This window comes from Geospiza fortis, unplaced genomic scaffold (genome assembly GCF_000277835.1).
Source record: "Geospiza fortis unplaced genomic scaffold, GeoFor_1.0 scaffold292, whole genome shotgun sequence".
NCBI lineage: Eukaryota > Metazoa > Chordata > Aves > Passeriformes > Thraupidae > Geospiza > Geospiza fortis.
The window spans coordinates 63,701-91,617 of NW_005054482.1; the positions used below are offsets into that span (position 1 = coordinate 63,701).

At 42.0% G+C, this 27,917-nt stretch overlaps 1 protein-coding gene across 2 annotated transcripts in view; it reads left to right on the forward strand.

Moving 5' to 3' along the window:
* Window positions 1–21,906, forward strand: part of BCAT1 (branched chain amino acid transaminase 1) — a 50,483-nt gene extending 28,577 nt beyond the window's left edge. The window contains exons 6-11 of one of the 2 annotated variants that reach the window (XM_005428406.2): window positions 1,344–1,507; window positions 2,926–3,068; window positions 7,961–8,046; window positions 9,740–9,880; window positions 10,608–10,682; window positions 14,573–21,906. In XM_005428406.2, the coding sequence (XP_005428463.1) occupies window positions 1,344–1,507; window positions 2,926–3,068; window positions 7,961–8,046; window positions 9,740–9,880; window positions 10,608–10,682; window positions 14,573–14,614 (651 nt within the window). In that variant the 3' untranslated portion in view covers window positions 14,615–21,906. The remainder of the gene's footprint in view (window positions 1–1,343; window positions 1,508–2,925; window positions 3,069–7,960; window positions 8,047–9,739; window positions 9,881–10,607; window positions 10,683–14,572) is intronic. The other variant, XM_031063133.1, reaches the window with a different exon arrangement.
* Window positions 21,907–27,917: the final 6,011 nt, after the last annotated feature.

Genomic DNA, 27,917 nt, shown 5'->3' on the forward strand with positions numbered 1-27,917 from the left:
CTTTAGCAAATAGCTATTAATGTGTCCTCTCTGAGTTTCATGTGTGAGTCAGTTCTGTAGCATTGATAAAGAAACAGAGAGTTTATTTTATTAAATCCTTCAGGGCTCTCTTTTTCCAGCAGCAGCAAGAGAGAAATATACAATGGTAGAGCATAGGACCAGGAAGCTAAAGAATGGAGGTTCCAAACTAGGTAAACTAAACTCCTGCAGTATCCTTATCTGCAAGTAGTTACCATACTTGAGCATTTTACATTTCACATAGGTTCTAGGGCTCCAATAATTTAATACTTTTAAACTAGTTGCAGATTTTCAGATTAAAGAATCTCCACTCAGTGACTGTAAGGTACTGATATTAAAATTGGGGTGTTTACCCGTGGTTTTGCTTTTGGAAATTCTTCTACTCCAAGCTTGGTTTCAGGATAGCTAACCCTTGTGGCCTTTCCATTGTCCCATGTTGTTTCCAGGTTTTTATGGCTTTTATGAATCAGTTAGAATCCCAGGCAGCACAATCTTTTGAATAATCACATCAGCAAAACCACCAAGATATCAGTTAACCCTGTTGGAAGTCTTTCTGAAGCAGCAGGGCAGACAGAAACCAAAGGAACCCTTTTCAGCACCTGGAGAACTTTGGCCAGCACCAGACTTCTTACCTGCACCATCATTGATGGTGATGACCTGGAGTGTGAGAAGCCTCTCAGAGAGGAGGAGCAGGAAAAACTCTGACATTGTTGGTTATTTCCTGTGCTGTTGTGTGAGCTATTTTTAGCAGGCCGATAATTTTAGCTGTCACACAGGCATTCAGAGAGCCAGCACTCAGCTCTGGCAATGCCAGCTGGCACTGGGCAGTTCTTCTCACTAATGCAGCTGACAGTGGTTTCTCCACTGCTGTTACTGCTGTTGTTGCCACTCCTTCTCCCAGAAGGCTTTGTGGGCTTCTGGTATAATTAATTAATATTATTATATTCATATATTGTATTATATTCTATTGTATTCTGTTGTTTCGTATTATGTTGTATTATATTCATATAATTGTATAGCACTTTGAGCTAATCTTTGAATTCTCAAAAACTTGAAACTATTTGAGAGTGCTAGAATAACATGTAGATAAATGGAATGGCTGTAAGTGAATGGTGACAGTAGATATAAAATTAGGGTTGTTGTGTTGCTTGGATTAGGGGAAGGTTATAGAAATATTTTTTATTCATTGCACTTTGCACTGTCCTGGCAATACACTCTCATGCTGCAGTCCCACTGAGAGCAGTGTTTGAAAAGCTGATGGTGCAGCCCCTGATGTTTGAAGGACACCAGTAACTTTGGATTTGTTTGCATTTCTTTATTTTCAGCCTTCCCTTGGAGTGAAGAAGCCAACTAAAGCCCTGCTGTATGTCATTCTGAGCCCTGTGGGCCCTTACTTTGCAAGTGGAACCTTTAATCCAATATCCTTGTGGGCAGATCCAAAATACGTGAGAGCGTGGAAAGGGGGAACAGGAGACTGCAAAGTGGGAGGGTAAGGAAACACCATCCTGCCTTTCCTACACAGCTCCCAAAGCACATGTGGTTTTTAGTGAAGTATCTGATCCAGCAGAAACAGAGACATGAAATGCAGTAGTTAAATAAACAACACACTGCAACAACAAGTTCAGAATTGTACTTTGCTAATACTATTTATGCAACTCACTTGCATATTTTTGTTTGAATATTACAGCCAGTTGATTTTTTTGCAGCATCTCAGGCTGAGGAAGTGCACCTGGAAGATGTCCATGTAATTCTTTGGCCCTTGCCCTTGCAGCAGTTGACACTGGAGTTCCACTTTGTGCTGCATCACCAATGCAGCAGCCTGCTCTGGCTGCTCACCTCCTTCCTTGCATTGTCCTAGCCAGGAGTTTCTCTGCTAGGCAGGAGCCAGTAGCTGTCAAGTGCTGATCAGCTGAGCTGGTAAAATAATCAGAGGGCAGGAAAATAACTTTCCTTCATTCAAGCTGATGTTCTGAACCTTTGTTCTTTTTTTTTAAAAAAAGAGATTTTTTAAATGAGATTTTGTTCTTGAGGTTTTAAATGAGATTTTGTTTTTGAAAGAGAATTTGTTTATGAGATTCTGCTTACTTCTAGAAATATATTGTTTCCTGTGGATGCTTCAAATATGAGCTGTGAAAAACAGTAGTCTGGCGTCATTACTGACTTGATTTGTGCCCAGAGGTGAGAACTTGGCTTCAGTGCGGTCAGCATTTTGGAGCTGCTGACTTTGTGTCTGGAAGGTTAAGATCAGAAGCAGAAAGGGGTTTTTTTCCCCCCCAAAGCAGCAGGCATTATTCAGTCAGGTTCACTCTGTAGGCAGCATTTTAGAAAAATTTGCTACTAAAGGATATGGAATTAATGTAGACACAATTGCATTTCCTGAAGATGCTAGTTCTCTTAATATCTTTTATTAGAAAAAAAAAAAGCTCATCTCTGGTGTTTTTGTGCTCCAAGAGTTTCATCTAATGTATATTACCCATCTGACATGAGGTAGATGAATTAAAAAAACCCAAAAAACTAAAAAAAACCAAAATCTGGAGGGAAATGTTGCTATTTCTCCAGGATGCCAACTGCTAAAGAAAGATAAATGCTTTCTGAGGGTTTTCAGTTGCAATCATTAGAATGTCCAGAATATGGAAGCAGAGGCATGTTAATACAATTTGGAAGGATATGTTTGAGTTGTTGGTGCTGTTCAGTCCTTCAAAGTTTTTGAATTGTAGGTACAAACAATCTAATAAAATGCTGGTGGAATATTTCCAGTGAAAATATCCCCAGGCCGAGCAGTGACTGTTGCAAAGCACTTGCTCGTGAGGTAGATGTGCACAAAATCTTGTTTAAATGGAGAAGATGCCCAACCAGGTACTCATAACTCTTTGGTTTTTGTTGTTGTTTTTTTTTTTTTTCCTGAAGGAATTATGGTTCTGCTATTTATGCCCAGCAAGAAGCCCTGGAGTTTGGCTGCCAGCAGGTTTTGTGGCTCTATGGAGAAGATCACCAAATAACTGAAGTTGGAACAATGAATCTGTTTCTCTACTGGATAAATGAAAATGGAGGTATGGTGACATAAAGTGTGAAAACTTTAACAGAGCAGATGATTGGGAGTGTAATCCACAAAATGATTGTTAGAATGCAGATCATAATTTTTTTAATGAGGATGGTTTAACTTAGAGGAAATGCCCATCCTGAAAGTTACTGGGTGGCTGTTAGCTGTGAGAGAGGGGATTCTGCAGCAGCTGTGAGTGCTGCCTGCTGGTAACAGGCTGAACTGCTGGGCTGTCCCCATGCTCAGAAGGACAGAGTTCAGCCCTGCACAAGGTCACACAACAGCCTGGGTACCAGCAGCATGTTTGGGCTCCAGGAGCTGTTGGTTCAGAAGCAGTGCAGACGTGCTAAAAGGCAGCTCAGGGCTGTGCAGCTCTTCAGACTGTGGCTTTGTGTGTGAGTGGCTCCCATCATCACTTGCTGGCCAGTCAAATATTCCCGAACCATCTCCAGAAGTATTGCAGCATCCAATCCAAAACTGTTTTCTTTGAAGAATTTGAAGTTCTGTCCAGTGATGGCAGCGAGAGAAACACATCAGTGGGTGTCAGGTATCAATTATGCTCAAAAGGTGCTTTCAAGATGTATTAAGCTATTTTTCCCTCTTTCTACCCAGTAATGCTCAAAAGGTGCTTTCAAGATGTAACATCATTCTTTAAGCTATTTTTCCCTCTTTCTACCCACAGTCATCTCTGAGCTAGGTACATGCTGATTAAACTATTAAAACTATTAAAACTAACTATTAAAAACAGCCAACTACATGGGCATCTCAATAGCACGCATTGGGTGTACAAGTATTCAATGCTTGTGATAGCTGCACCTGAGAACTGGTTTGGAAGACAGGCAAGGGAATAAAACTTTTCTTCTCTTTTTTTTTCCCCAAGAAGAAAGAAGACTTTCTTCTTGAATAAAAGTAATTTTCTTCTCTCCAAGGGAATGAAGTGTTACTGAATTTTTGCATGGCAGCAGATGAGGGGGTCAGACTGATTTCATTGTTGTGCCATGGGTACCTTTGAGAACTGTCAGCTTTGTGCAGAAAAGAGGCTGCATTTTGTGGGGATAGCAGTGTGCCTTGGATAATGCAGTGTGGTTGGGATCCAGCTACCTGACTCCTGTCGCTATAGGACATGAAATAAACCGATATGCTGGAACTTCCAAGGTAAAAAGAAAAGAAGTTTATTTTCTGACTCCAACATTTATAGATTTCCAAAAGTGACAGTGGATTGGAGGATGGCAGTGCCACCTCTCCAATGACTCTGGGCAAACCAACAGTCAATCAAATTTCTCTTCCTCCAGAGAGGAATGTAAAAACAATAATTATTTACATAAAAGTGCGTGAGAAACTTCATTACAAAAATGGAGTTGTAAACATCAGAAGGCTTAGAAGAACAAGGCAACAGACTCCCATCTCCAGTTCTGTTGCTTGTTCTTCTGCAAAACCTTTACCACATTTGTAAGAAGGGGGATAACAGTCCCTCAGTACTGAATGAGTCTGTGAAGCTTTATGAATGAAGTGATAAATACTAGACATTTTCTTGTTGCAGCAGCAGTTGATTTGTCAGTGTAGATAGATGGCCAAATTTCTGCCTTGTGGAACTTAGCTGGAAAAGCACGAGAATGGATTTTGGCTCGTTGTGCCCGGGGAAGGACACTGAAGCAGGGACATGATTAGAATTCAATGTTCCCATTGTACTTGAACCAGGAATATGCTGGAATGGTGCAGCTGCAGCACGGTGCTGTTCCAAAGAGCTGCCAGTCACTGTGCTGCCAGTGCAGGGCTCAATGCTGCTATTGTCAGGTGGCTGTTGCAAACAACTTGCCCTTCCTGCCACCCAGGAGGGCTGGCTGCTGGCAGACCTGTCCTTTCACAGGACATGGGCATTGCCCTCATGGACCACTTTGCTGTCTCCCAGGGTGCTGAGTCACTCTTCATTTGTGGGGTCTTTGGCTGGGAATCACCCAGTGCCATCACATACCTGCCTGTGGCTTGGCAGGGGGATTTGGAACTGCTTGTCACTGTGTTCTGTCACTTCACAAAGGACACTCACTCAGCCTGTGCTTTGGTTTTGTTCTGCAAATGCTGCAGCTGAGAGGGATCAAAAAAAGTGAGGCAGAAACTGCATATCATCATCAAAAGAAAATGCCCATCCTTGTGTGCTCTGAGGTGCTGCTGGGAGCTGAGCTGCTCTCCTTGGTTCATAAGCAGAGGCTTATCCCAGTGAAGCCTGGCCTAGAGGAGAGCCATGCTCCCAGTGGGAGTAGGCTTTCCTGCAGCCTTTGTGCCTGAAGGTGACATCTTGTCCTTCATGGCAGGAGGAGCCTGAAAAAATATTTTGTTTTTTAACATAAAGTGGGGAGTAGGGGAAAAAAACTGCTCAGTTTTTGGTAAAACAGCATGGCTTGCTCCATACTGTTCTTGTATTCCCACTGCTGCTCTGAGGCTTATAATATGGCCAAAACTGGATCCCTGCTATTGCATAAATACCTCATCTATCAAATCCTGTTTATGGTTTATGTTCACTAAGTGAAAAATTCAGTCACCCTCACACAGTCCCTTCCACATGCCTCTTCAGAGCATGTAACTATCCCAGGAGGCTCTTGACATTGAAACTCACTTCCTTTCACAGTGTCTGTTCTGCCTAGAATATAGGCTTGGCTTTTAAAAAGCCTTAAAAAACCTTAAAATTTTAACATATGTCCAACCTGAAGATTGCTAGCTATGAAATCTGTGTGCAGTTTTAAAAAATTCCCTGCCTTCAAAATGATTTGCAAACATTTGGGCTCTGCTTCTATCTTTAATGTTAAGGCACTGTGAATAGTATTTGGGCATTATTTAATATTTGTGTGCTGCAAGTGAAATGGTGATTAATGGTCCCCACTTCAGAATTTCATGAATTAAAAAGTAAATCTCTTTAAAGATTCTCTGTAACAATCAGGTAAAATTTAAGGCCAGTTTGCTAAGTATTCTGTAGTTGGAACATTAGTTGTGCCACAGAAGTGTCTTGTACAATTACAGTGCTAACAAAAGCAGGATTGCAGCTTCTGTTATAGTAGAGAGCATCACCAACAGAGTGGAGGGGAGAGCAGCAAATGCATGAGGTGGCGGACAAAGCAAAGGATGAAAAAGTAATTGAGGAAAGCAAATTAACAGATGCAAAGTAGTGATTGCATGAGGGAAGAGTTGAAGAAAAGCCTGAGGGAAGTAAGGACAAAGACCCAGGACAAGCTGGTAGAAGAAATCAGCTGTTAATGTCAGTGAAAACGGGGTTTTCTGGGTTCTCCTTGATCCTGAAGTTCACTTGGAATGTATCACTTTGCTAAAATGTATATTTGGGTGAATTTCTCAGCATTGTTACAGCCTGGCTAGTCCTGAAGGCATCCCATGAGTTCAGTCTTACCTGCTCTGTGTTCATAGGCAAAGCTGAAGTTGTGTAACATGGAAGAGCTCATTTTAAAATCCCCTTTAAACTCTCTGATGGAATTCTGCTGTTAGAGCAGGCCTACAGCAGGTGTACCAGGGCACTGGGCAGGCAGTGCTGCCAGCAGAACAATAACAGGAGGCAGCTGAAGAGAAACCCTGACATTACCCCACGCATGCTTTCCTCCTGCTTTTTGCAGCTATACATCAAAATAGCTCAGAAGGCAAGTGGAGCCTGTGGGCTCACAGTCTGTTTTTTGGGAGATGGACACACTGATGTCATGTGGAGCCTGCTTTGGCATCAGTTCCCAGGGAGGATGAGCTTTGGCATGCCTTGTTGGATGGTGTTACCATCCCTGCCAGATCCCGGGGGAGCAGATGTTCCCTGGCTGGCCCCAGGCTGGGAGGCATCACATGCACACTTCCAAAATTCTACAGAGCAGCCTGTTGGGAACATTTTGAGACTTTCATGTCCTGTCTGCTCAGTGCTGTTTGGCAGCTGGCTTGGCCTGGCACCTTTTCAAACTAGCTCAAATCAATTAATAGATGTTATTGAGCTTAAACAGGTCCTGGGCAAGATCTGTGGCAGCATCACCAGACAGAGAAGTGTCATCACAACCTTTGGTGGCAAAGTCCGCAGAATCTGAAGTTTTCTGTTGAAGAAAGGATTGTATTAGATTGTGACTGGATCACAAATGCAGGATTTCAAGTTTGCAGAGTTTAGAATCAGGTGAGCCCTGTGGCTTTTGGAAAGTTTTAAAGTCTTCTCCTTGTGATAGTTGTGCCAGAATAAGGACCAGACATGCATCACAAAAAGGAGTGATGCTAGACAGACTCCAAAAAGGAAATGCTGTTATTCCGGACTATATGAGAAAGAACAGAGGGCTGATGGAATTAGAAGTCTGGGATAGGTTGGAGAATGACACTGTGGACTAGTGAAACCAGAGCAGAGCATACAGCCTGTTCTAGGGCAGCATTTCTGTACATTTTGGCATGGCAGGTTACCCCTATTACTGATGTGTGTATAGATCCTCATAAGAGGAACTTGGTAGCACTGGTAGGAGAGTCCAAATTAATAAATCCAGGGGTGGCTGCATTAGAAAATTACACAGTTATATGTACAATGCACTGAGGAGTAAAACCACCTCCAAGGCATTAGACATGTATATATTAATGTATTAAATGTTTCTTCCCTGCCCAAAAGGTGGGGAAGAAACATATTTAATACATTAATATCTAAAGGTTATAATAAAAGGTAAATATAAAAGGTTCCAAACACTCAACAGCAACTTACTGAACTGAGTATCTCTTTGTGTTCTTGGAGAACTCAGAAAAATGTTGCATCTTACAGGGCAGGACTTGATTTTGGTGCCACAGAATCGTGGAATATCCCTTGTAAGGGACCCATGTGTTTGGTGTAATAGCAGTAAACTTTTGTTTGTTTGTTTGTTTGTTTGTTTTTCAACCAGTGCTTTTTTTGTTTGGCAGAAAATGAGCTGGCCACGCCACCTTTAGATGGCATCATCCTTCCAGGAGTGACAAGGCAGAGCATTTTGGATCTGGCACGTAGCTGGGTGAGTGCTTTGGCAGCAATGGTTTCAATTGTCAGGTTATAACTTCAGCAGAAGTCAACATTTCTGGTGCTCAGTATCCTTCAGTTCATATCCTAAAGTTCAGTATCTCAAAGTTCAGCTGATTTGGTTAAATCATACAATCATACACCAGTCTGGCTTCCTAGGATCATACAAAGGCCTGGGTTGGAGGGGACCTTAAAGATCATCTCATTCCAGCCCCCTGCCATGGCAGGGACACCTTGCACTGTCCCAGGCTGCTCAGAGCCCATCCAGCCTGGCATTGGAAAGGACTTTGAAGGCCATCTATTCCAGCCTGCCTGCAGTGAGCAGGGGCATCTTCCACTGGATCAGAGTGCTCAGAGCTGTGTCCAGCGTGGCAGAAACCCTGCTTTCAGGGGTTTCATCCTCCTGGATGTCCCCTCTTCCCTTCAGCCTGTCAGCCCCACCACACAGCTTGGTGCTGCTGACAGAACTGGCTGAGCATGCACTCAGTCCTTTAACCTGCTGGGAAGTCAGGGTGTGCTCATTCAGGGATTCTCAGGAGCATCACCAGAATACCCACACCTGTCACACAGAACAATACCAAGCTTGTTAAAGCAGCTCCATGCAGTATTTAACATAAAAAATCTCATTAAATCCACTGGTACCAGCAACTTAGAGCAAGGAAACAAAGAATTACTGTGCATGACCATAGCTGTACTTCAGTCATCAGCTCATTATTTCTGCATTTAGTTCTCATGCTTCCAACCTTGTTTCTGCTGACAAGCATGCATCCTGCCCAGCCACAGTCTTGCAGTCATCTGTCTGGTCCCTGTTCCTGTTCTGTAGTGCAGCAATCCAAGAGCTTACTGGGACTAGATCATATCTTGAAATGCAGAAACTCTGCCTTGCTGTGTTTAGAGGTTTTATTGCAGCCTGAGTAAGGGTGCTGCACAGCCAGAGGCTCATCAAGCCCAGGATCCTGTCTCCTGGATTTGGCTGGGATTATGCTCAGAGTGGGATAACAGGAATACCATGTACATGAGAGAAACATTTCAAAGTCTGACATTTATGTTTTTTCTTGAAACTCATCCCTTCAGTTGATTCCTGTGCATTCTTCAATGCTTGTAGAAGGTAAAACACCCCCTGAATTAAGACTGCAGTGTAAATGTCTTCACTCATACCTGCAGTACAGTTAATTTTTTTATGTGACAGCTGTGTGCAGGCTGCAGTGGAATTTTCACTAGGGATTAAAAAAATACATCACATAAATTGGCCTGGCAGGTGAAATTAATCCACAGAATGTATCTTGCTTAGGAATTGTCTGAGAGTGGGATGCAAATTGATATAATTGAGTAATTTTTGGACAAACTCTAACACACTAGAGACCATGAGTAGAGAGATCCAGTGTCCCATAACAATTCTTCTTTGTTATTCCCTAATGTGATACTGATACTGCACCAAACCAGAGGGAAGTGACACTTAATCATCAGCATTGCATCTGGCAAACCACTGGCATCTTTGTAGGGCATTCTTTTGATGAAAATCTATCTTGTCTGACACTGGCATGTTTGAAAAGATCACAAGATTAGAGTCAAAACTTGACTTATTGTCACTAGGCTAAAAGTCCTATTGGAAAAGTTTAAGAAAACAAAACCAGTAATGGGGTTTTTTAAACTTTTTACAATTCTGATGGTTGCTGCTTCTTGTGCAGGGAGAATTCAAAGTGTCTGAGCGATACATCACCATGAGTGACCTGACAGCTGCCTTGGAAAAGAACAGAGTGAAGGAGATGTTTGGTGCTGGAACAGCCTGCATTGTATGTCCCATCTCTAAAATTTTGTATAAGGGCAAGGTAAGGAAATGTCTCTGTTTTACCCCTTTCCTTCTTTCTTCTGAATTTTCTGAGTTATTTGCAACTGTGGGAGATTTCTCCTGCACAGGTGGAATTCCCCAGGCATTCAGAATGTTAAGCTGATTTGGTGTTATTTAGTCAGCACAAAGTTAGTTCAGAGCACTAGGGGCAGTGCAGCTGCATAAAGGGTTATGCTTTGTCCATTAAACACGGTAAGTACAGTAAATTTCTGTTAGGTGGTACTTCCTGAATGAATAAACTAGAATAAATGTATTGATATTAGCTGGTGCTAAGATAATATGTCATGGGGGTGCTGAGTGAGAAGTACTGTAAATATAAGTGTTGTATTTCTACACAATATACCTTGAAATGAAATGCTGTATATAATGTTACCTCTCTTGCCTGCACAATATTCCCTCCATTTTGGACAGATCTCTTGGAAGGCTTAGGTTAGCCTTTCTTGAACAAGAGCATAACAGTTTAACTCTCTAACTTTTCACTGGCTTAGCAGCATCCTCCTGTTTAAAAAAAAACAACCAAAAACCCAACACAAAACCCCAAACTAACCACCCTTTCCTACTCATAAAGGAGGCTAGCCAGCATGATAAATATTTATTCAAACTTCTGGCAACCATAAGTATTCATATATATGTAAAGCTATAAAGAATAACATGTAATAACATGTTACTCTCTTTCTCTCTCCTCCCTCTCCTTTGTTCCATGCCAGCATTTGGACATCCCAACCATGGAGAATGGGCCTGAGGTAACAACCCGTTTCCTGAATAAGCTAACTGATATCCAGGTAAGTTGCTTCCTCTTCTATAACAAGGTAAAATAATAAAAAGTGAACGTTTGAAAGGAATAGAAAATAATATTTTTGGTAGTGCTGCTATTGATGGCATTATATAATAATGTAGACCCTTTGTCTAGTGTGATTATTCTGCCATTTTTTTCTCCTTGAGAAAGTATGGTAGAGATGAAGTATAGTGTCATTTTTCCCTACTCCTCTTGGAAGGTGGGTAAGAATTGCAAGATCTTACTGTTATCAGTGAAATATGAACATCTTAACCACAATCACAAATGAGCACAGGTTAATCGATGCAGTAATTAAACACTCACTGGGCACAGCCAGCTTATCACCATTTCCATTTATCTTTCCAATCACACAGTCACTTCTCAATTCTTAAAGCAGTTCCCTCCTCTCTCATGTGCTAAATATCAAAGTCTGTTAGGAATCTCTGCTTTGTCTCTGTCTGGGCATTCCAGGAACCATTTCAGCTGAAGTCAGTGAGCAGCAGGTGATGGCCCTTCTTGTTAAAGTTTCCAGGGTGTTTTTCCTTATTTAGTGTAGTTTATGGTGTGGGGGATTTGGGGATAGGAGAAGAGCTTGGCAAGTTACAAAGCCCCTTTATTTAAGATCTAATAGCAGTTGCTTGACAGTATTGCCAGGATTTCTTCAAATTGACTCTGATGGTTTCCGTCCTACATTTTTGGCTCCAAGTGTTCTTAGATTTGCCACTGAAATTTTTATGTTCCTGCCAGTAGTCCTGTGATCTGTGTCTTTCTCCCTTGAGACAGTGAGCAGTGGAAGATAAGTGTATCCAGCCTTTTCCCTGAGGGTCCTTCCAAGCCCTCCCTGATCACAGAGGGTCAGAATGGGTCAGGATGGAAGGGCCCAGCAGGGTCATCCCAGAGCACATGGCCCAGGATTGTGTCCAGACAGTTTTGGAATATCCCCAGTGAGGGAGACTCCACACTCTCTCTGGACAATCTGTCCAGTGCTTGGTCACTGCACAATAAAGAAGTTTCTTCCTCATGTTCAGGTGGAACTTCCTGGGCATCAGTTCCTGCCCATTGCCTCTTGCCTTATCACCCTGGTGTTCCACCACCAGCCAAGGCTCAGGAGGAGGCTGAAAAAGTGTGGATTGTTACTAAGCATTATCTTTCTGGCACCTTTTCACTTCACTTGCCTTTCAGCTGTGCACCTAGTCTGTGTTCATCAGTTATGTGCCAGGAGTAAATTTGTTACTCCTGGAAAATGCTGGACTATTACGTATATGCTTAATTCTGGGTTCTCTTCCTTCTTTAAAAAAGAGTAAGGAGAGTAAGAAGACATAATCATTGAAATCCATTTTTAAAATCATTGATTTTAAAGAGATTGATGGTTGCTTCCCTATTAAAAGTCAATCAGTGGTTGCTGGTTGTGTTTCTGCACCTTTCTATCTGTGGAGAGGTGGGCTTATATCCAGAAGGACTTGATGTTGCACAAAAAACAATGCTGTGACACAAAAAATGGACTACATAATAACCTTAAAATGTTAGAGGAGAATCTTTGACCAAGATCTTCTCTATTCTCTACCAGGAGAAAAAAAATAACAGATCTCTTTGCATTATCACTGGATTATTGTCAAGTCATTTGGACAATCTGAGGCTGTAATTCCAAAGAATCTTCCAGTTTTGAAGCATAAAGTGCAATAGAAATATAAGTCAAACACAGCTTTGGTCTTTGTGCTGTTCTGCTGCCTGAACTGGGGCAGTGTATCCATTTCATGTTGAACCCTGGGAATTTTTTAAAAAGTGGAAATTGTCAGCACCACCATGTCCTGCATGTGAACCTGTGACCAAAGGTGCAGGCTCCATAATCCAGTGTGGTTATACCAGTTCCCTGGTGTAGAGTACATGCTGCTTTTATTATTTTCATATTCTCTGAAATATGAATATTTCATATTCATATTGTTGTGTTTCCAAGTCTGGTTTCATGCTGCTCTCCTCCAAGTCTGCCCTGTTCAATGGGATGTCTGTAGATGTGAGCAGCTGCTCAGTGGAACCAGAGCTGGAGTGACAAATTAGAAACTCATGGGCAGAACTGATTCAATTTCTCATGCCACTTGAGAGAGACAGTGGTGGCACTGCAATGCACATTTCCCTTCCTGTCACTGAATGGATATCATGGTTACTAAAGGCTGATAAAGACTTCAAATTAAAGAACATACATTATATAAATTAATGGTATGCTTATGAATGAATTAGTAACAGTACACTCTTCCATAGCTGGTAGATTTAGGGATGAGGTTCTTTTCTCTGGGAATACACTCACTGAAATACCACTCATGTTTCTGTGGGTTTACATCCATGCTTTGAGAATAAACAAGCTTTTGCTGTGCCCTTTAAGACATGGATTAAGCCGCAACTTGGAAGGGATGGATAGAAAATAATATATATGGCTTGTGCTACGTGTTACTCAATACATTTAAACACTGCAGGCAAGATAGCAGGGAAGAGACATTTAATCAAAGCCCGTTTCTTTCTCTGGGCAGTGAAAAACCAGGAAAGGACCATGTATGTGTTAATTTTTACAAAGAACAACCTGGAGGTGGTGCACAGTGGAAGAGGGATCAGATTGACTAGCCTGAGATCACAAAGCCCTTGACAGAATTAAAAATGGAAGCTCAATCTGCTTTTATTTGCAGAAAGAAATTATTTTCATTGTATTTCATTTCCTCTTAATTCTGGGAGCAGGTGCAAATTTTAGTCAAATGGCAACTCAGACTGGTCCCTACCACAATTTCTGTATTGGAGCATTGGATGATACTGCTGCCTAAAGATAACAAAATTTACAAATAACTGCAGCTGCAGAACAGGAGCAGCAGAATTAATAATGAAAAGAAGAAGTAGATGTGATAAATATGAAGGGCAGTGAGAGCCTTGCCTGCTGGAGTAAGGAGTAAGACAAACCCACTGAACACCATTCCTTTGTGCATCTAGAAGGGTGTTTCTTCTGGCTCATCCTGATTTGGAGCTTTTCCCTGCTTTAGTGACCTGTTACCACTTTGCCTGCTGATGCAGAACCTGTATTGGAGGAACTTCCTTTTTTCCACTCTGGAGAAATTCACTGATCTTTTTTTTAGCCTACATAAAGCCTCTAAAATCAGTTTTCATTTCTTGGTTGAAGGTGTTTTCAAGCTCCCTGAATATAACACTCTAAGGGAAGGGACTCCCATCTGCTGCTGTCCCTCCACCTCTGAATTATTTACCTGCTTGAGCGCTGTGTGTGTTTTGGGGTCTCTCTGGAGCATTGTTTACAGGACTTCTGACAGAGGTTTAGAACGTGGAACCAATCTAGCTGTCAGAAGTGCTGCCTTGGGGCTGAATGCTCCCCTGGAAGTGGATATGGCTGCATGCCATAGGTTGCCTTCATTTCTGCCTGGTGATCCCATTTGTTTGTGTACAGAAAGACAACTTGTTTTATTTTGGATTACATTTCTCCCTAATTGTACTCTGTGGTATTTGTGATGGTTTTATTTCACGTTCAATCAGAATGCTGTAATAAAAAGCCACCTTGACAATGAAATAAAATGAAATGTGTTTGTTTATTGGAGCTTGAGCAGGGGCATACTTACGAGTGAATTAGTGAGCAGGCCTCAGGGAGTAACTGCATTAAACTGATGGAATTGAAGCAGGGCTGTTCTGTGTCATCTGTACTGAGTATCAGCTCTGCTCCTTCCTAAACCAGCTATTGTAATATGGGTAAAACAAGCTGTCTTTAGGCAAGTAAAGGCATAAAAAATAATGTAAACTACTATCAGAGCAGTGAAAATTAACAATTCTAAGGGTAGACCTAAGAAGTTATCATAAACATACACTGATTCTTTTAACTTTTATTCTTAAACTTCATGTTTTGCTTTGTTTCAGTATGGAAGAGAAGAGAGCGACTGGGCAATGCTGGTGTCATGAAGGTGGCAGAGTCCAGAGCCTCCAGACAGACCTGACATCTGAACAGTGACAAATTCTGTAGCTGCCAGTGTGTAGCATAGTCCCAGTATCAATTTGCTCCCCAGGATGATTGTTTCCACAATCTGGCCAATGTGAACACAATCATTTTGATTTCTACTGTAATCCTCTTGGTAGAAGCCTGTCTTCTTGGTAGAGGTGCTAAATGTTAGCAATAGAACTTTCCCAATGGTTTTCTTAGTGCCTCCTTATATACAGTCTGGAAACTTGTAAAATGCTCTTCAACTGCTCTTCAGTTTGGTTTGTTTACTGCCTCCACCAACAGAGGATGTTGCCTGTTAGCTGCCCACAGGGTTCTGTTCACATTATTCTGCCTTTTGCTCTGTGTTTGGGAAACAAATTTAGCCGTACACTCCATCCTTTCATATTCTGCTGCTATGGGAGATTCCTGAGTTTGCATAGACTGGTAGATGCCCTCCTACTCTATCCAATAACTCTGGCCTTTAGCCCAAAATTCTGCAGGATGGTCCCTGTTGGCCTCTTGCCCTTCCCTCTGTGGGGATTTGCAGTGCCTGCTTGGGCAGTGCGTTCCTCTCTGGGAGTTGAGTACATCCTCCTAGACACGATCTAAAAGGCTGTGTCAGGCTTTTAAAAATGAGAGAAAAGTTCCCCTTTGGCATAGCAGAGCTGGGCTCTGCAGGCACAGTGTTGCCTTCCAGGTGAGTGTCCACAAAAATGAGATTAGACAACTTTGGCTGTGAATATTGAACCATTCTTCACAGCAACTAAACCTTTGGATTGAGGAGTTTCTTCCATCACCCACTCATGTAATTTAGATCAGAAAAATGTTTTCCTTCTCCCTTTCACATACTCGCTCTATCCAGCCTCCATTGCCACGTGTACTGTAGAAGGGCCTTCCTGTTAAGGAGCAAGCAGTGTTGTCAACAGAACATGTCTGGAAGGAAAGAGGCTTCATTCAAACCCTGATTTCATTCTGGTTAAGCAGATAATTCATAGAATGCTGCTTTCTCACATGCAGCCTTGATTCTTTGGAAGCAATACAGAGCATGTAGCCCACAGTTGGGGAAGTAACTTCTGCAAATGTTCACCAACGACCATCCTGTAATATTTATTAGCTTCTCCTTCTGCACACAGCTTTGTTGAACAGCTTTAAGATACCTCTTGCCAAAAAGGATAACCATATTCTGTATCAATGTTCCAAAGTGCTACTTCAGTATAAAACTGGTAGAACTTTATTGACACTTTATTGGAGTCCTGTAAGAAGTAGAAGTGAAACATTTCTTGTTCTAGTTTGCAGTAGAGATGCACCAGTATTAAGGGAAACATTTAGCACTTTAATTTTTTTAAGACCAATAGTATCTCTCCATGCTTAATAAGTCTTTTGTAGTTACTGGCATTTGTTAACATAGTTTCAAAAGGTAAAATATAATTTCTAGTGGACCATCCATGCCTTATGCAGCTGTTAAAGAGCAGCCTTATGGCTTCCTGTTCATTTTTGGTCACCTTTTGAAGATCCCTCCTTAGCCGTCACTTTCTTCTGCTCCTTCAGATTATTTTTCCTGTCTTTGCCATCCAATCTGATCTTTTAATGAAGAACAGTTGAAGGTTCTCTCTGACAATGTTAAAAATATTGTTAAAAATATTGTTAAAAATTGATGGATCATTTTTTCTTTAGTATACAACTGCAAGCACAAAATGTTGTTTCACTCACAGTAGCCATAGTGTTGTGACATTGGAATTTGTATCCTGTGCTGGTCTTTGTTCAGTATCTTACTATGTGCTATAAGCTGCTGGTAGTCTTTCCTTTTATTTAATTAGATGACTGGAAATACGAACATGGGGAATATGTCAAGGTGCAACATGGGGTAGAGAGTTTTGTCCAGTGAGACCAGTATTGAAATTAAAGAGTGCCTTTAACCAGAGTGTGGAGTGGAGCTCTCTGAAGATGATGCAATGAGCACCCATTTGTAGCTTACTGGTACTGAACAATCTATTCCTTCCCTTAACTTCATCTTTGATTTAGGAGCAAATGGAAAAGTGAAAATATCTAAGTTGAGATGCATGGCAAAGTGGTTGTGCAATACCTGAACATCTCAGCTTTGACAGAACTGATAAATGATAACACATATCAGAAATACCCATGAAGGCCTCAGTATACCAGCAGCAATCTATTCACTAGGCAGAATGAATAAGGACCAGTTAGAAAAGTTACTTTACTGAAATGTAAACCTGAAAGTTGTTAATTGGTTATGTTGTTAAATTGTTAAATTGGTTGCAAGTCATTTAACATGAACCAGGTGGTTTCATTTGCTGTGTTTTGCACTGTTTCCTGCACTGACCAGAGAGACACCTCTGTTTTTTCTGCTAATGGAGACTCAAAATGAGGAGAGTTGATAGTGGAATGACCCACAGAAACGAGTGGTCTTTTCTCCCAGGGAAGAATAAAAACGTGGAGTGAGTGTGTGTTAATTGTTGTCTTTAACATCTTGGTTAATTGCCTTGCTCTGTCTGTGTCAGCTCAAGGCTGTGCTTGTTTCCAAGTGGAATCCAGGGGAATAGGTTTTAGGTTTTAAACTTTGAAACCTAAAGAAGAGAGCTGACAGGTCAGTATAGTACAGGAAATTCTTCTGATGTTGCATGCTGTCCTACTCTGAATTCTGGCAGTGCATTTTATCCCATTAACCAAAGGAAAGAAATAACATGTGTAAATAACAATCAGTATTTGGTATTGCATTCTCCTTGTTTTCACTTGTGAAATTTAGGAGGGAGCTGTGGTATTCCCTGAGCTAGTAACAGATTGTAAAAGAACATCTGTACATCTTTTCTCCATGTGCCCTATTTGTTTAATTGCAACAGATTTACATAGAAAGAGTATGGTACATCATAACTAGGCAATTATCCATTCTTCATCACTTAGTTATGGTTCTGGTAATTGATCATTTAAGACATAAGATAGTCTAACATTAGGGAAATTTGAAACTGTTCAAAAAAGATCAACAAATTAATATTGTTGTGTGATATTTGCATAATTGGCCGCAATTATTTAATGTTTAATTGGGTTGATCAAATGAGATTCAGGCTTTCACATGCTTATGTTTTACAAACACTGGTAGTTTAAAATGATAATACTGAAATCTAATTTTCATATGTTCTTTCTTCTCTGCATTCTTTTGATTATTATTTTCTGTATTGAGCTTGTCCTTAATTTTCAGTTTGGTTAGCATGATTCATGACTAGGAAAAAAAGTCCTTCAAATAACAGAATTTTCATGAAACTGGCATTTCATACAAGCTGTTCTGGTGCCAAGAATTATCGCTTCAGCAACTGGCATTACTTAACCAGATTGTTAACTGCAGTGAGGGCAAATTCCTTGAGAGTTGGCAGGGACAGAGCCAGGTGAGGATGCTGATAAAGGTTCCTGGGGTAGATAATAACCTGTTCAGTCCAGAGCAGGGCGAAGCAAACAGGATTTTTCTGGGTATAGAAGGGAAGAGTGGTAAGACAAAAGCAAGGTAGTGAGATCTCTCTGCCCAGCCATTGTTTACACCTGTTCAGCTGTCTCAAGCCAAAAAGCAGTTATCAGCCACTCCTCCTCCTTGTACACAACCTTTTGTTTGGGTTTGCCCAATTCAACATAGAGATATCACAGATCTTCTCCTGTGTATTAGTTTTATTATTTATCCTTAGGCAGGAGGAATGGTAATTTGGAAAAATGTGACACTTGAACGTCATTTGGAGTGCAAGTTATTTGAAATGTCTGTCTTCCAAGTGGTAGACAGAAAAACAGCTGATCTCAGCACTGCTTAATTAGAAGAGGAGCCCTCTAATGGCCTCTCCAAAGCAATCTGCATAATCCCAGCAGGTTCCTGAGTGTGAGCTGTCAGTGCCTTGCTCTGGATAGAGCACAGAGAGGTGCAGAGCTGGTGGCACAGCCTGGCACACTGTACACTGCCTTTCCCTGCATGGCATCCACCCTGCTGAGGGTAAATTTCAGTGTTCTGGTGGCAGGCTGATGTCCTGAGAGGTGGCAGCTGGAAATGATGGCTGAGCATGCCCTAAGGTGGTTGTTACCCTGGTCTTTGCTGTCTTTCTCTCCCTTTCACGCAGACTTGCACCTTTTTTCCCCAGCCTTCCATTGTTGTCTCATATCTAACAGGGACTATTTCAGCAAATTTGCATTCTTCTTGCTTTTAGCAGTACTGACAGTTAAAAAAACGAACAAAAAAGGCAGTTTCTTCATATTCCAGGTGTTGAGGGATCAGAATTGTGCTTTACCACCAGAACATGTAATCCTGAACAGACTTTGTGACCCTGGACAAGTTACCTGAACTCTTTCTGACTGCAGAGCAGTAGCACTACCACTTATACCACTTCTAACTCTAATCCAAACTTTTGCTTAAAAACTTGTTTCATTACACATCAAATTAAGCTTCCCAGAAAAAGCTTTTTAAGCCACAAGAAACATGCCTTCTGAAGTCCAGTATTTCAAGGATTACATTCGAATAGACAAACTTGGTTATGCAAGGAAAAATGCTATTTAAATGAGAAATACATTCAAGGTTTGCTGCATATACCCATAAACGTGTAACAAATGTAGTTCAGAATATAAAAATTAGTATACAGAATGATCTTGACAAGAGAATTTCATCTCAGACTGGGCGATCCTATTGGAAAAGCGATGCTTGAAAGAATCATGACCCCTCTACAAATGTAAAGTCGTGAGCATGGGACTGTCTTAGAGGGGCACTTGGTCATGTAGCACTGAGACCTTTTTATCCATCTTGACCAAAAAGTTGCTGAACTGCAATGCTTACCAGTTTGGAAATGCGACAGACCTGTGTTTTACTCTATTTTGTCTCTAATCTCCAGATTTGGAAAAATAATTTACAGGTCCAAAATCATTTAAGCTCAAAAACTTCTTAACAAGTTATTTGTATTTTTAGCCATAAGAGCAGAAGAGAATACTGGCATTGCATTGGTGAAAAATATTGTTGTAGCAGTCCTCTTGTCCATGCCTTGCTGTGAGCATGATTCTTACTAGTAGGAATTCCAGGATATTTCCTTTGTGCAAAATCTGAGTGCCATCTATAATAAATATATATATATATAGGTAATATACTGGCAAATATATCCCATGCTCCATAAACAAAACTAACTTGGCCATTACCTTGAGCTAGAACAGTCAGGCACATTGGGACTTAGCAGATGAGGAGCAAAACTAAATTAAAACAGTAAATAGATTTGAAATAAGATCTGTCAATAGATTTGGAATTAGTAGCTCAGATACTAACAGAAGTCTCATTAATCATACCAGCAAGGCTAACCCAAATATACTAAAACACTATTTTGGGCACACACAATTATACTAAAAAACTAATGGTAATTATATTCACCAGTAGTAAAAGCATGCTTCTCTCTGAACATGAATTTATACTCTTTGCTTATCTTAAAATTTAATTTATCATATCTGAATTTTACCACAATCCTGCATTTTCATCCTATGCTTTAAAAAGAAAAAGTCTCTTAAATTTCATGTTCATGAGAAGATCTTAAGGGAGATTTTAGACCTTGAGTTAAAATCTTAAAGACTTTAAAATGCCTGCTGGGTAAAGTTAAGGTAGAAACGGGGAAGAGAACTTTGCGCAGGCCTTTGGCTAGTGTTCAAATGGTTTACCAGCACTGGCCATTTTTGGTTTTTACCAAAGAGGTATGGAGGGAATAGTTGATAAAATAAGGTTATTGCTTGTTTTCTAAGCAAGAGTTGGGGAAGTTTCTAAGAGCTGGTTCTCTTAACACTAACTCTGTATAGTTCCTGATTCTGTCAGGCTTAGAGCACTCATTTCAGGGGGAGGTAGAGGAGCTCAGAAGCTTTTCTCAGGTGGTCCTGTCTTGCAGAAACAGATTTTCTGTCATTTTATTATCAAAGTGATCGAGGTATGAACATGGAATCTTTTAAACTTTGCACCTTTTTGTAAAAAATACGTTTTTCATTTTAGAGTTCTGATACAGTGTTGCTGAACTGTTGTCTTTACACTATCGCGTTGCAGTAGCTTACAGGAAGAAAGCAAACGTCCTTATTCTTTCTGTAATCACCTTCTTTGTGTATGCCAAACCCCCTGGCCACTGTGACTTGGTCACCACTGGAATTGTGATCTTCTTGGGTGGAATAACTGCACCCTGCCTGTGCTAAACTGAGTGCTGAGTGCTGGCAGCAAAGGGCAGAGCAGTGAGTGGAAAATCTGCTGTGTCAGGGAGAGGAGCAAGGAGTGAAAATGAAAATACCCCTCAGGCCAGTGAGGCAGGAGGGCAGCAGCACATCATATCCACTCTTGGTCAGTCCGCTGAGGGACCACCACAGGTCTAGCAGGATCAGAGACTGATGTGGGGATTTAAGTTGGTATTAATGCTCTTTACCTGCTTAAACACCTCCATCTGTGCCTACATTTTCAGCTTGGGCCCCTGTATCTTCACTGAAAGCTGCAACACTTTTATATCTTGTAAAACAGTGGCATATTTGGTCAAACAGCTGATGCTCCAAACCATCTAACAGGTCACTGGTGTATTCTCTTCCCATCATTTGTATTAAGCCCAGTGGTGGACTGGAGCGGCAAGTAGGAGACAAACACACCATTAACACTGTTTTATAGTCCAGAATGTTCACACAGGGTGGATCTGTTCCCTGGGGAGGTGGCTTGGACTCACCTTGGCCACTGGGTGACAAAATGCAGAAGGTTCTTTGCCATAATGGAGACAAGTTACAGTTTCATGTGAAGCTGTTTACAGACAATTCCTGTAGGAAAGCCAGAAGTCCCAATCTACTTGACCTTTGAGGCATTTAGGAGGGTGCAGAAGTGGTTACTGAAATTGTAGTGGAAATTAGCAGTGAGGGAGGGAGAAGTAAACACCTCTGAAGGGTCCCTGTTTTCTGAAATGCTGAAAGTTAACTGGGTATTTTACAAGAATCTGAAGCATATAAAAGCAGTAAAGGACAGATGTGTGAAAAAGTACTGGATAAACTAAAGGAAACTCTACCTCATTCTTCTCTAAAGGTTTTTAGAAGCACAATTAAGAGCTCCTAATGGCATTGTTACATAGTGACCGTCTGGCATGAAGGAAGCACTATATTTGTGTGTCTGTACATCCTGTAAGAACTGTATTTTGCTGGCAGTAGAAACAGTCTATACTATTTGCAGTTTTCCTCCATCAGATCTGTATTCAAATGTTCTGTATTCAAATTCAATGTTTCTGTCTCCAATAAAGGAATTTAATTGGCACCTGTTTGTGGCACGTTATGAAATCATGGGTGTTGAGTACAGTAACTAAATGTAATTATCCCAGAGATGGGAGCTGCTATGAAATAAATTCTTGAAGGCTGGACTAAAAGAAAAAATAAAATCTGGATGAAGTGTGGCATGTAAGAACAGCAAAGCAAGGCTGAAGTGGCATGCACCTACCCTGCCAAGCCTGCAGGCTGAGCCAGTTCTCTCACTTACAGTAAAATGCTGGACAAATTAAGCAGCAAAAGTACCTACCTGCTAACCATGGAGTCATGAAGGAGTTTTTAATATGCCAGGACTGTGTAGCAGTGATTGAATACAGCTCCCATTCTCAGGGTTTGGGGGTGATGAAGTCAAGGGAGAGAATGCCAGAAAACAGCTTTATACTTGGAGCACTTCATAGGGTATTTTTGAACAGTCATTACTCCCAAATATTTTAACCAGTGGGGAGCCTTTTGAAGATGGAATGTACTGAAAATGAGTGTCATTAAAATCTTGACATTTGCCATGTGTGGTGGTTATATTTACAAAAAAACTTTATGTATTCCCCCTTTCCAGGGAAGGGAATACTGTGATTAAAGGTAGTGCTGATCCATGCTGGGGTAAATTAAGCATCAGGGTACATTTTCCACCTGGACTGGTTCTCAGTGACTCCAGAGAAAGCTGACACAGGACACTTTAAGGAGGCTGTAGATAGCTAAGTACTGAGAGTTATTTGTTACTGCTGGGAGAATGAACCTAACATGTCAGAATCTTTTTTTCCTGTGTCTTGCCCTCTCCCCCTTTCATCCTGAGGGAACCTTTCTAAACTGACTCCAGCTTGAGCTCCAGCTTTCAAACCTCACCTATCCCAAGCAGTAATAAGTTGAGGACTGATCATACAAGGTGCTGAGTGGGCTTCAGGGACCTTTTTTAAAAGATTTTTTGTTTTTCCTCCCATTTGAAACATGCCAGTAGCTGGCAGTAGCTCTGTCCAGTAAAGCACTTGGAGTATCACCACCAGCACTGGGTTGTTGGGGCTGCAGAGTAACAATTCTGAGGGCTTTGATCCAGGAAACAAACGTGTAAAGTTGATGTGACCAAAAAAACTCCACACCCAGAGTTTTAATTAAAATAATACAGTGAGAGGGCAAAGGAGAAACCAAATAACCTGCACAATACTACATAAGTAATGTAATATTTTAAGTTGTCTTGTGCAGGGATGGAATGTAAGAAAATGTAGTGCAGAAGGCGGTCTCACACCTGAGGAGCTGCAGCTGCACTAATCACCAAAGATTAGGAACAGGCCTGCCCTTAATGGGGAACAGCTGTGTCCAATAAGGAGATGAGTGCCACAAAAGAGTGGGTGAGCAGGCTGAGGAGAAAGATGGAGTTTGTTGTTTGCGCTGTGAGGAGCTGCACATGAGAAATCACTGAGAAGGTATGGCAACTTTGCGATGACAACCATCTGAGTTAATTGTGTAAGTAAGGCAATGTAGCATTGTGTGTTTCATATAGGGTTTTTTGTAAAGTTGGTTATCTTTTATAAGTTAAGAATTTGGTTTGACCCTTGGTTCCCCCCATGTTCTCCCTCACGATAGTTTGTTCCTCCCGCCAGTTACCTGTCAATCATTGTGACCAACCCCTTTTGATTTCTAGAAATTTCTATGTCAGTCTTCCCTTACCTAACATATGATTTGTCCCCTGCGCCTTTTCCCTCCCCTGGGCCATTCCTATTGGTTCAGTTCTGTCCCTCGCTCCCCGCCGGGCTTTGTTCCTTAGTCCTTCGTATCTCCTTCCCTTACACCCTTCCCCTTTAGAAGTGCTTCCCTGGCGGTTTTTCCCTGACACCGTGACTGGCTGTGCCTGGGTGACTAAAGCGCCTTGGTACCCATACGTGTGTCCGCTCCTTCCTTCCTTCGCCTCCGTACTTCGCAGTCCTGCTCTCGGCTGCGCCGCCACGCCGCAGACGGAGCCGCTCCTCGGGGTTCTCGCCGAGAGCCTGGGAGTGGCGGCATTCGTGGTCTCCACCGGTCCCTCCGGGAGCGGCTGGCTCCAGTGGCCGCGGGACGGGACTGCAAGGCACGTCTGGATATTCACAGCATAGAAGACGCAGCCTTTCAAAGACAAAGCTGATTAAATACCGATTTGCTGTGTGGGATCTGTGAAGTGGCACTGTGAGAATGCCCTGAACAGACCTGCCATCCTCAGAGCACAGCAAGTGTTCCTTCAGGGGCTGCCCACAGGCAGATGTAGGCAAAGCCCTGATCTGGATGTGCAGCTGAAGCTGTGGCAGGGTCTGGAGCTGTGTGCTCTGCAGGGTTGTTATGTGTGAGGGAGTTGATTTTATACCTGCCCTTTATAGATGTGCAAATTAAATACCTGCAGGGAGGCTGCCCCTGCCAGAAACACCATGCCCTGTAAAACAGCCAGGCCAGCTCTGACACTGTGACAGGGCTGGAATTCATCCACTGTGCCACACCAGTTCTGTGGGGGTACCAGTTGTGGGTTTCTCTGGGGCTGGATTGAAGGCACCTGAGACAGTAGTTCATGTTCACACTCAGGTGTTGATTATTTCTTATCAGTAAAACAGTCTCACTGCTGTGAGTTGGACAGCTTTTCATTAGAAGGCACAAAATGGCCAACAATCTCTTGGTACAAGGTCTTTTAAGACTAAACTACCCAATTAAGAACTGACACCTGGATTATTTTCCCTTTTAACCCAGTAACTGATCCCACAGAGCCCCCAGTGCAGACTTTTCTGCCCAATTACAAAATGCCACCCAAACCCAAGAAGAAGGAGGAAGAAGCATGAAGAAGAAGAAACCCAGGACAACACCCTGTGCCCTCCATCTTGCTTCCATCCACAACATCCTAAAAATCCCAAACCCTAAATTTCTCCCCAAGTGATACACCTACACTACTTCTCTATAATAATATAATATTGCGCTTTTGTGGATTATATCCACTTTTGTGGATTCCAGTCTGTCTTGAAGTCTGGGAAACTTTCTCTGTGAACGAGGGTCAAAGTCAGTGCTGCCCTGGGGGTCCGGGCACCCCAGAGCAGACAGAGAAACCCTGTGCCCTGGGTTTGCACACAGTCCTGAAACAGTCTGGGGCTCAGCTGCCCTTTAGTGACACTCACACAGCTCATCACCAAGCAGAGCCAGTGGGAGCACCAGTTCCAGCAGAGACTGAACTGGTGTTGGATCAGAAGCTCACTCGAGGTGATTTCTGTGCTCTGAGGGTGATGAAGGGAACAGGTCCCCTCCTTCCCAGCTGCCCTGTCCCTGCTCTCCCCTCTGTGGCACTGCTGGCTCTGTACCAGCTGCAGGGTGCCCAGATCCCTGCCTGGCCGCAGGAAGGATAAAGGACAAGTCCAGGTGCCAAACACAGGAGAGCAGGGCTGCTCTCCTCCCCACAGCAGCATTTGTCTGAAGGACCAGAAACCAGCCAGAAATCAGCCCCTATGACACGTCAGGATTTATATCCCAGGTGCCAGACACTTTTATTACGGCTCTTAAACTTTAATGCACCAGACCTTGCTTAAGTCATTGCTGAATTCTGGGTTAATTATTTTTTTTAACCTTCCTTTAGCTCATACAAACCCTGTGAGTGAAGTCTGTAATATTTGCTTTACTGTGAAGTCCCAGGTTGGATAAGAAAGGGCTTTTTGAAGATTTTGTGTCATGAGGGCATGTCTGAAAACTGACCAGAGCAGACAGTGAAAAATATGCCCATCTGTTTAGGAAACCGTAGTGCTTTAAAATTTGCAGAAAAATGTCACAGATTAGCCTGCTGTCCTGGGATTTCTTACCTCTAAGGATGACCATCCTATTGTTCTGGATCCTCCTAAGAATCACATTGCTTTGAAATGCTTAAAACCTTCATACCACCCCCACCCTCCATAGAAGAATCTATCCTTGTATCAGACAAAGAACAGGAAATCTGGGAAGTTTGTCAGGTGTTCATATTCCTATCTTAAAAGTGCACTCCCACAAATACCAGCCTGTAAGCATAACTCATAGCACAGGTGCCCTTTGCTACTCCCTCTTTTGCAGGTAGAATATTTTTACGGCTAAGGTTAAGGTTAGAAAGGTTTTAAGGTTAGAAATCCTCTCTAATCCCTTTTCCATGGAGGGCAAAGAGTGGGTCAGTCCCTCAGCAGTGGGGAGAGATCCCACCTGTGTTCAGTTTGTTGTAATCAGAATTTTACTTTGCTTTCAGATGGCTGCAATCACCACACAGTTCCCCTTGCAAAGCCATTATTTGGCTAGTGGAGAGGTGCTTGGAGGGACACCCTGCCCTGCTGAGAGAAATGACATTTCCTTGTGCTCTCTTTGGTGTCTCCATCATCATCCATTGGTGTCTCTGTCCTGGCTGGGAGGGTCTGGTGGCTGCTCTCAGGTGAGTCTCTAATCCAAATCTGAGTCTCTTATCCAAAACCATTCAGATTTCTCAAGGACCTCAGGCTGCTGAGTTTGCAGGCTCTGTGTCTGCTGAGGTGGCAAGCAAAGAGAGCTGGTGGTGTGTGTTTTCCTGTGTTTTCCTCAGGACCAAAGATACACAGTTTTGGGGATGTGGGCTTTGCTTGCATTGCACATTGGAAGAATTCTGTCTGAGGAACCTTTTGGTCCCATCACTGAAATGAGGCTTTGGTCCCATTACTGAAATGAGACTCCTTTTTAAAAAATAAGTTGAAGACAGTATTACCTAGCTTGGCTGCCTGTATTTTTGATGTCATGGAAGGAATCCAGTGAGACCCCAATGCTGCATTTTTTCCCTTCTGCAGTCTGACTTCCTAAAGAGGCAAAGCACAATTTATATAGTTATTTTGTGACTTCAGGGAATCCAGATTGCAATCTGCCAGCCTGGGCAGAGGCTTATTTAACAATATGTGCATGAAAGCCTTGTAACTGAGGCTGGTATTGTGCATATGGGCCATCAGCAATCAGCACAGTTTTAGGTCAGATGGCTGCCTGTTTGGAGAGGTAAGTGTTGTTGAGTTCCTACCTTGCAATTCCTTACATCTCCTAGGGAGAATCTTAGAGCTTGGTGGTTCCTCTTTGGCTCTCAGGGTCCCTTGGAAGGATTCCCTTCTGCTGGTATATGTGAGTGGCACAAAGGAAGACTCCTTATTCCACATTTCCTTCGCATTTCATCAGCAACAAAGCATCAACATCTGTGTTATTTACCCATTTTTGCATATGTGTAATATTGACAAGCTTTTTAGTACTAAGATAACACAACCTGGGAGTTAAGAGAGGTGTCAATAAGGGAAAGTTTCAGCCTGAAAAAAGGGAAAGTTCCCCCAGTTTTACAGGATAAGATCATATTAAAACTCCAGCCTTATTTTCTGAACATGCGCATGTCCCTGCCAAGCCTCACAGCCTCTTTATGGCAACTTTTTCCTGGAAAGAGAAGGTAGCATGAACAAGGCTTTATTATCTGTTACTGCAATTTAAGCAGCATGAAGGAGAGCCAGTGTTTGACTCAATGAAACTCTCATCAAATTAGATTTGAAGTTCAGGGCAAAATTAATCTGCTGTAGAGTTATTTAACCTGTTTTTTTCTCTGAGAAAACAGATATCATCAGGGAAAATAATTTTTTTGTTTGCGTAGAGGTGGTAGCCAGAAAGTGTTATGGTTTTCATTTTAAAAAATAAAAGTAATTTTTCAGGGAAAAAATGGCATTATGACCCACAGATAATCAGTAATCAACCAAAAATATTGTAACACTTACTACTTCATTCAGTCATCAGATGATAAGTTTGAGATCCTTCACAGGAAAACTGAAAATCAAACTGCAATTACAGTAAACTGCAAGAACCAGGATGGCTTGTAATGATTTATTTTTAAAAGACACTGCTTCTCTTGGTGTGCATAATACACACTTCTCTGCAACCTGTAATAGAAGTTTATCAGAGAAGTGATTTTCTTTAGGGAAAAATGACAAGCAATCTGGAAAGGAAGGGGAGATCAGCAGTTATCCTTGGTCAGTTCCTGCCTGTGCCTTGGAGCAGGACAGG